This window comes from Quercus suber, unplaced genomic scaffold (assembly GCF_002906115.3).
Source record: "Quercus suber isolate HL8 unplaced genomic scaffold, Cork oak 2.0 scaffold_31, whole genome shotgun sequence".
Classification (NCBI taxonomy): domain Eukaryota; kingdom Viridiplantae; phylum Streptophyta; class Magnoliopsida; order Fagales; family Fagaceae; genus Quercus; species Quercus suber.
In genome coordinates, this window is record NW_027069496.1 from 2,179,052 (window position 1) to 2,188,666 (window position 9,615).

General features: G+C 36.2%; 1 protein-coding gene across 1 annotated transcript; it reads right to left on the reverse strand.

Moving 5' to 3' along the window:
- Positions 1 to 8,634: 8,634 nt before the first annotated feature.
- LOC112006891 (probable transcription repressor OFP9) lies at positions 8,635 to 9,285 on the reverse strand. The gene has a single exon (XM_024039189.2). It carries the CDS (start codon positions 9,232 to 9,234, stop codon positions 8,734 to 8,736), a length of 501 nt encoding a protein of 166 aa, XP_023894957.2. The 5' UTR covers positions 9,235 to 9,285; the 3' UTR covers positions 8,635 to 8,733.
- Between the last annotated feature and the right edge of the window lie 330 nt (positions 9,286 to 9,615).

Sequence of the window (9,615 nt, forward strand, 5' to 3'; positions counted from 1 at the left end):
GAAATCTGGGGTTCAATCTCCGTCTACACCAAAAACTGATTAGTGTTTTGGTCTGATGATAAAGAGCTATTTAGAATGGATGCTATAGGTTAAAACCCTCTTTAAAAAAAAAAAAAAAAAAAAAAGAAAAAAAAAAAAGAAAAGAAAAAAGAAGAAGGTATAAGCTGGGCTTTCATTTTGCTTCATGAGGGTCTTGGTTTGCTTCAATATATGATAATCACGTGCTTGAACTTTGAAGTTGCTATGAGCCTATGGCATCAATATATTTGCTTTGAGCTCAATACTAATTCACCAATAATTACATCTGAAACATCCTTATATATGTATCATATAAAAAATGAAACATCCCTATGTACCTTAGCTTAAACTAAAAATATATATCTAAAATTTTAAAATAGATTAATTTTACTAGGGCAGAGCTGAGCTGTGGACGTTTATAATTCCGGTGAAGGCATGGGGTACTTCCAACTTCCAAGTGCTTCTGTTTCTTCCTCCTTCTGACTTTTGGGTTGTGTAGTTGCATACTGATTCAGTTCGTGTGAGTGGTGACAGAATCAGTAATTGAATATTGGCGTGGTTATCTTCTTACTTCAGAATATTTGCATCAATGTGTGCAAAAGTTTGTCTTCTTTTTTTTTTTCTTTTTTCTTTTTTTCTTTCTTTTATAATTGTCTGCAATTTCCATTCAAGAAAAATTTCTTGAATGGATGGAAAATCTACCTTATAGATAGCAGCTAAGGCTCTCGAAAGATTATCCTTATTGAAAATAAAACTCTTTAAAACTAAGTGATAACTTTGCTACTGCATGAGCAAGTACATTACAATCCCTTTTGACCCAACAAAATAAACATCCTAAAAAACAAGACCCGACACTACTTTTAGCATAAGAACCATAAGAATTTAGTTTTTCTATTTTATACATTAATTTTTCAAAACACCATATATACATCAGATTAGTGACGAAGAAAGAGATTTATCTTTAGGGGGCCATATATAAAATTAGGAAAAAAAAATTTATGTGTATATATTAATTACATTTTTTAATGGTAAACTGAAGTTTATTCAACTAAAAAAGAAGCACAAGATACGATCAAGAAACAAAGGGAAACATTAGGCATTTTCAAATTAATTACATCCATACTATATATAAAATCTAGAATAATAATGTACATGCAATTTAATTTATATAAATGATAAATAGTATATATTTTAATCGGTACAAGTAATGTTATATGATATATGAGTTATTTTAATTAAATATATGGTAAAAAAAAAAGTCAAATTATAAAAAGATGAAAGAAAAAGTAACTTGGAAAGTGGGATTATGGGAATGGCTACAACCTTGCTTTGGTAGAGATTCTAGAGGAGATTTTAACCACACACTGACTGATACACGAGTTTATCTAGTCTGCTGTCTGCAACTATTATTTACACAGAAGTTTTGTTACATTTTAAACGATGAAAACTAGAGCCTAGAGGAAAGGAAAAAAACAAAGAACAGAAAGAAAAAGAAGGCGGACAGAGCAGTTGAGAGAATGAGAGAGTTGAGACGCCATAGAGAGAGACGTTCAGACAAAGAGAGCGAGAGAGAGAGTAACCTGTGTCCTATCCTGTGATGAGCAAAATGTTTGCAACTATGTGCTGGTGCGGCAAATCAAAAAGATCTTCAATCTTTCTGCTGTTGCTGTGCAAGTAAGCCCTTAGGGTGAAAAATTAGATTTTTTTTTTTTCTTTTATTTTGTGAGATATTTTCTAAAATAACTATTTGTTCATCTTAAGATGCCGAAAAATGTCTACTTGTCGTAATTTTTGACATATATATTCATCACTAATTGGATTGTTCCATTTCAATGAAAGTAATATGTAATTTTGGACTTATCCGAATATTGGGGCCAAAATGTTAAGATTTCCTTAAATATTTTCAAATGGTTAGGATAAGTCCAAAATATATATATATATATATACACACTAAATTTGTTCCAAATTTTTTTGGGGGGGGGGGGTGGTGCAGAGCCCCTTTGTCCCAATGTGATTTTGCCATTATGTCAAATTATCTATTTTACACTACATTTTATCAAAATATATACTATTCCTTTTCAATTTTTTTAATTCTCTCAAATCATATCTCTCTTCCTCAACCAACCACCCCTTCAACTAAACCAGCAAGCTTGAAGTCACACATGCAGAAAGACCGGTCAAAGCAACACCAAAACAACACCTACAAATTTCTCAAATATCAAATCTAACCCAAAACAAATACTATAATCAAATTTATAAACACAGCTTCTTAAGGGGGCAGAGCCCCTTTGGTCCCAATGTGATTCTGCCACTACGTCAAATTATCTATTTTACACTACATTTCATCAAAATATACTATTCTTTTTCAATTTTTATAATTCTCTCAAATCATATCTCTCTCTCCTCGACCAACCACCCCCTTCAACTAAACCAGCAAGCTTGAAGCCACACATGCAGAAAGACCCAGTCAAAGCAACACCAAACCAACACCTACAAATTCTCAAATATCAAATCTAACCCAAAACAAATACTATAATCAAATTTAAAAACACAGCTTCTTAATTTCCCAAGTTACTTGCTGGATGTTTGTGATGGCTTTAGGGTGAAGCAAAGTTTGTCGAAGCTCTAGCAGTGGCAGTGGCTATGTTTGTTGCAATGGTATGGCTGTGATTTGTGTTTTTATTTATGGGTTTAGTCTTGACTATGGGATTGTGTAGGTGAATTGTATCTAATGTTGAGTTGTGTGAGGATTCTATGTTTAGAGAGCATATCTAATGAGGCAAAGAGAGAAGAGACTAAGGGAGAGAGAGAGAGAGAGAGAGAGAGAATATCAAGGGTAATAGAAAAGAAGAATAAAATATAAAATACATATGAATAATATAATTTACACGCTGTAACAACAATGGATATTTACACAATACTTTAACTTAATTGATGTGGGTATTTTTAGGGTAGAATGTGTAAAATTGACCTCTTATGCTATTTCCCATCGGCTCATGCTAATGCTCTTAGGTTGTTTCTACTTTCTAGTCTTAATGTACACAAGCCCATGTCAGTGGATGAATGTTTGTTATAATGATGAATAAAGACACTAACATAATATATTCACAACAATTTCACAACAAAACTTATGTGGCAAGCTATTAATAGTAGATAAAAAAGTGATGTCAGGGATCCAAATGAAAGCCAATAACAACTTCTTAAGAGCATTCAAATTCAAGTTTCTAAAAAAATACTTATTTTATACTCTAAAAAAATATTTTTATCTATTTTATCAACTCATTTAACAATACACACAACATCCGATTTCTTATATTTACATACAACCTAATAAAATAATAAAAACTACCCAATAAAATAAATATAAAACTAATCCATCTCTCTTGTCTCTCTCCTCTCTGATTTGGCCTCTCTCTCTCTCTCTCTCTCTCTCTCTCTCTCTCTCTCTCTCTCTCTCTCTCTCTCTCAACCACCCACCATCCAAACTCAGGACAACCCATCAACTACCCACCACCAAAAGCCAAATCAACCAGTTACCACTAAAACATAGCCTCCACCACCAACCTAAATTGAAACCACCACCAACAACCAAAGAAACCACCACAACTAGCCACACCACCAACCATAACAACCACAATTGTCACCATCATGCTATAATCAACAACCACCACCAAAACAACAAACCCACCGAAATCTGCCATAAACCCATCCACAACAAACTACAAACCCATTGGAACAAATCACAACCACCACAACCAAATCCATCGGTACAAATCTGCCCAAGCAACAACAAATAAAAGGACTAAAGACTGCTGACCTAAACAATGAACAATCACTACCACAACACTAATCTACACCTCGAAGCATGCGGTGGAGAGAGAGAGAGAGAGAGAGAGAGAGAGAGAGAGAGAGAGAGAGAGAGAGTCTAGGATTTGAGAAACATAGAGGGAGGAGAGGAGTGCCTAAGAAAAGAAGAGAGAGGAGAAGGACAATATTTAAGAATAAATAATTTATAGCAACTTGCTACAATATTTCTTATAAGTAAGAATTCATTGTAGCATGGTTATAAAAAAATAAAAAAAAATAAAATTTGAGTTTACACACCCAAATAAAGGAGAGTTTTAATGTTTTCGGGTTCTAAAATATCAATTTGGGGTTTTACAACCCCTATATTAATGCTCTAACTAAGATTTATTGTTAAAATGTTGTACATGTAACACTACTACTCTATTAATAATGGGGTTTCGCCTAAGAAAAGAATGAATAATTTTATTTAAATTTTAACATTAACTAGCTTTAACTTTTTTTTTTTAGAATACTATAATTTTTAACACACACACGGGGAGAGAGGGGAAGTTTTTTTTAAAAAAAACTTATAGTAATATATATCCAAAATGTCTAACTTTTAGATATATAGCATAGGCTTTAAACCTCTTTTACTTACATTCATTCTCTAATGTGGATTAACCCACTATTTTTTCTTTAAAACTCAATGCATACTCGCAAAGGTATTTTAAAATAAACACAATTACATACATATAATTAAACTTTTTAACTAAGCTGAAATACTACCTATGTTTGTTTTTAAATTTTGTCAAACTCTTGCAAATACTTGTAAGATATTATTTGACAGAGTATACGAATTTTTCATTATTGATTGCTCCATTTTAAAGTAATTTGTGTTGATAACCTTGCGCCCCAGTTAAGTTTTATACAAAGAATTTAACCAATTTAGTCCAATTACACCAAATCAACCAATGACACAAATATTCATATGACATAGTACGAATGGCGACACTAATTGCATAAATAAAAAGGAACATTTGCATTGTAACAAAGTGGAAATCCAAAGGAAAACTATTTAAGAACATCACAACAAAATTGCTATAAAATATAGCTTTAGCAACTCAAAAGCTATATTTTATAACAACTCAAAACACTACTTTATTTATTTTAACACCCCACTATATAATACACCCAATATCAAATGTTTTATTTTAACATTCAACAAATTAAAATAATATAAAAATACAATAAAATAATATATCCAACATAATAAATAGCAATCACAACCATTGACAAATTAAAATACTTTATTTTTAAACCACACATTTAAAAATTATTTTTTGTAAGTTTTAAGCTACATTAAGCTGCTATCTCTAGCAGCTCACTGTAGCTCATACTCAAATTATTTTGAGTTTTCCTTCTTTGCTGTAGAGCACTTTTTGAGGTATTAGTTGCTAAATTGACTTTTAGTCAATCTAGCAACCTCATTGCAGATGCTTTAAGGAAAAATTAACCGCTTTAAGGAAAACCTTCCCTAACAATGCAATCCCCTATAATTAAAAGCGTTCACAGTCTAACATAAACCTTTACTTAAACTCTACAATCTTAATAGAACAACAAGCCGAAAAACCTTCTAGAACTTCAAAACCTCTGAACGTTTCAATTATCTTTATGCTTCACAAATGATGTCACACTTGCAATACAACCGAAACCTCCAACTGATTCCAAGAAACTTTGAAGGTTTTCTTTATGACAAGAAGTTTGTGCTGGGCAATATGACTTTAGCTTCTTCACCAATTGTTCTTCAAATTTACTTTGATATCACTAGTATGGTGAAATTGAGCTACTTGGTTACAAACCCTAGATACACACAACTTTCTCTCCTCTAAAAACCTCATTTAGGTTGACTTATAATGTCTCTTTATACTAACAAGTAAGGCTCAAATCAAGGCTGAAGGACAGCTTAATGAGCCTTTACGAAATTTTGTCATGCAATTCTAGGTAGATCAAGGTTGCTATTGAGCTGCCACTGATCTAAGAACAACCTCTTTTTCTTGAGATGATCTTGGGTCTTTATCTTGATCTTGAATAACAACTCTAAAACACAACAGGGCTTGCACTTCGACATTGTTTGCCAACACTAATACATACGTATCTAGTAGTGTGTTATTATGATGCAATGAAACTATTTAATGTTTTACATTTTCAAATAAGTTACTAAAAGGGGACGGGGAGGGGCAGGGCGGGGTGGGTCTAAAAAATCTAAACTCATCCCCGCCCCACCCCGTGGTGCGAGGCTAAAATCTTGCCCCATCCCCACCCCATTACCTTTGCGGGGTAGGGAAAACCCGCACGGGGCGAAGCAGGGAGGTGTGGGGAAAAATTGCCATCCCTACTCAGTTATGGTAGGTTCATGTCCAAACTAGGTAGAATCCATGGGGTCTCAACAACAAGATCACTTCCGTGATCTTGAATAAAGAAGGGACCAGGAGGGAAGTGTGCACACTACCCATACTAGAAGCCGATCTCAGGGTGGGAGCCACGTCTCTCATGAACAGAATGCCGAGAACATGCAGCAAGAAATTGATCATTTAAAGAGGAAGTTGCGTCATGAACGGAGAAGACGAACTCCATCTATTTCTGACTTCTCTTCTGACGGTGAAGAGGATGGTAACTATAGACGCAGATCAAGGACTCCTCCTAGTGAGTCTTTCTTGTATGATGAGGAGCACCATCATGAGCACAGAAACAGAAACTCATCTTCCAAAGGCTTGGGAAATGACGCCATGAGTAAAGCACTCAACCAAATTTCCAAGTCACCCTTTACACGCAGAATCAAGGGAGGGAGACTCCCTTGGCTGTTCAACCAGTCCACGTTCACCATGTATAATGGTCAAACAGATCCTGTGGAGCACATGAGCCACTTCAACCAGAGAATGGCTATGCACTCCAAGAATGAGGCTTTGATGTATAAGATGTTCCCCTCGCCAACGTGGATAGGCTCAGCTGTAACTTCCTTTGGGGTTCTTTAGAGAATAAGAAAAAGCTCCATTTGGTTGGTTGGAATAAGGTTACTAGGCCTAAGAAAGAAGGTGGGCTGGGCATCCTGGCTGCCAAAGCCAAAAACATTGCTCTTCTTGCTAAATTAAATCAGCGCCTCGCTTTGGAGCCTAACTCTCTGTGGGCCAAGGTACTGACTCAAAAATATCGAAACCCTCAAAGAATTTCCAACTCCTATACTCCCATTAGAACTTGCTCTATTACTTAGTCTGCCATCCGAAAGGACGATTTGATTTTTAAGAGAGGTTCTAAGTGGACTGTTGGTAGAGAGAGTAAACTTTCTATGTGGTATGATAAATGGTTGGATAAGGGCTCTCTTAGAAGCCTGATTGAAGGTCCTCTTAACCGTGGAGAAGAGGAAGTCCAATTAAAAGATGTTGTTAGCTTTTTCGGGTGGAATTGGCAAAGATGCTCCTTTTCCTTCCCTGATCAGCTTCTGATGGAGTTAAAAGCAACGCCCATTTCCTTCTCTACCCAGAACACAGACCGGATCACATGGTCCTCCTCTCCGAGTGGCAGTTTTGAGCTTAAGGAAGCCTACAGGTTGGCTGCATTGGAGGCGATAGGTATTGCTTCTCGCCAATTTGTTGAGGAATGGATTTGGAAGGCTCAAACCATCCCAAAGATCCAATTTTTTCTCTGGCAATGCTATTACAACAGCATACTTGTCCGCTCTGTTCTTGCAAACCGCGGCATGGATGTGCCAACTTTATGCCAGCTGTGTGGTGATGGAACCGAGACTGTTATACATGTCCTCAGGGATTGTTGTGCTGTGAAAAGCTTTTGGGACTCGTTTCCTCTTCCTTTTTCCGTGGTTGTTTTCTATGGTATTAATCTCATTGAGTGGCTGAAGCTTAATTGCTACAGCAAGAAGAGAATCTCTGCTTTAAATCTAAATTGGGGGGTCGTTTTCTGCTTCGGAATTTGGAGTCTTTGGCTGCGCCAAAATGGGTTTTGTTTAGGAATGAGAGACCCAATAGGAGTGTAAGAATGGAAGTTATTTCTAAAGCCAATGAGTTTACGCACGTTGGCTTAAATGGGAAAATGGTTCAAGCCCGTCATAGAATTGGTGTCAATTGGAGTATGTCGCCGCTTAACTGGTGTAAAGTAAATTCAGATGGTTCAACTCTTGGCAATCCGAGGCATGCAGGAGGTGGAGGGCTGATCCATAATGACAAGGGAGAGTGGATTCAAGGATATGCTCGAGCCATTGGATGCACCACGAGTGTGGCGGTAGAGCTGTGGGCGTTAAGAGATGGTATCGGACTGTGCATTGCCTTAAAACTTCCTGCTGTTGTGTTTGAATTCGATGCGAAACTCATTGTGGATTTTCTGCAAAAGGAGGAAAATCAACCGAATTGTATAGGGACTTTAGTGAGTGATTTTAAGGCAGGGTTGAAGGAAATCCCTATGGTTCGTATTCAACACTGTTTTCGAGAGGCGAATAAATGCACCGACACCCTTGCTAGAAGGGGAGCTTTACTTTCTCAGGATTTTGTGGTGTTGTTAGACCCTCCATTGGAGGTGTCCCTGTTGCTTAGGCTGGATTCTGCAGGCGTGTCTTATGACCGCCTTGTTCATATCTGTAATTCTGCTTCTTAGTTTTTAATGAAGTGCCATTTCTACCCCAAAAATAATAATAATAATAATCATCATCATTAGGTACCTTATCCCTCTTACCTACCATGGGATTTAAATCATAGTTTGATAACGATTTACGACGGATGGACCCACATCCAAAGATCAAAGAGATCTACTATATATAATATGAGAGTACTTTGACAAAACAAAGATCAAAAACCATTCCACAATTCATCGTATGCATGCTAATTAATCCAGCCTTACATAAAAATTTCACATTATTGTTCATCAATGGCATTTACAAGATAAAAATAAATTGCTGCAAACCTCATGAAAAACCTCAAGTATAGTTCCATGATACTCATCCGTATTCATTGAAACATAATAATTCAAGAGGCTACGAAGATCTTTTGGGTCTTGAATGCGATTAGTCATGATCATCTCGACCATGGACTCTCTAAAATCTTCTCTTGGATCATAAGAGCAATTTTCCAAGGCTACCATTACAATGAACTTAGTCCCTTCACTGCTTTGCCTTCTTCTTTCCCCTTGTCTTGCCTCCTGCCTTTCTCTAATCATTTGATCCAGTCTCTCTTGCACCATGGCGTGCGCTAGGCTTGAAATTGACGCAAACCTGTCGAAAGTTAATCCTTCTTCTAGCCAGTGCACTAGCGTACTTGTTAGCTTCTCTGAAGAGATGTTTAACCTCAGTTTGGGGATCCTACTTAAAAGCTCTCCGCAGATATTGACCAAAGAAGACAGATTAGAGTTAGTCAAGTTTGGATGCATAAATTTAAACCATCTCTAACAGCCCACAACTCAGCTGTAACACTTGCAGTAAACACCAAACCTCAAGGAATAAGGGGAGGACTTAAAGGCCAGCTTAATACAAGCATTTAGGTGAGGAACAATGGATAATTGATTCCAGATGGCTCGAGTGAATGCTGCACGTGGCGTTACAGCCCATACCCCTCATTTTAAAAATGGCTTTCATAGGAATAATACTATGTAGAGACATCCATGGAAATCATTTGATTTTTGGTAAGGTATCCACCTTCCAAATCTAATGTAAGATTTCACTTCTTCCTTTTTCTTTTTCTTTTTTGTGGTGAGAAACATAGATTTCAGTACTCGACTAAACACCACTTTTTTTATTTTTTGAGAGAGAAA

Coding starts and splice junctions, on each gene's coding strand:
- LOC112006891 (XM_024039189.2), bottom strand. CDS start 9,234: ATGCATCCAAACTTGACTAACTCTAATCTGTCTTCTTTGGTCAATATC.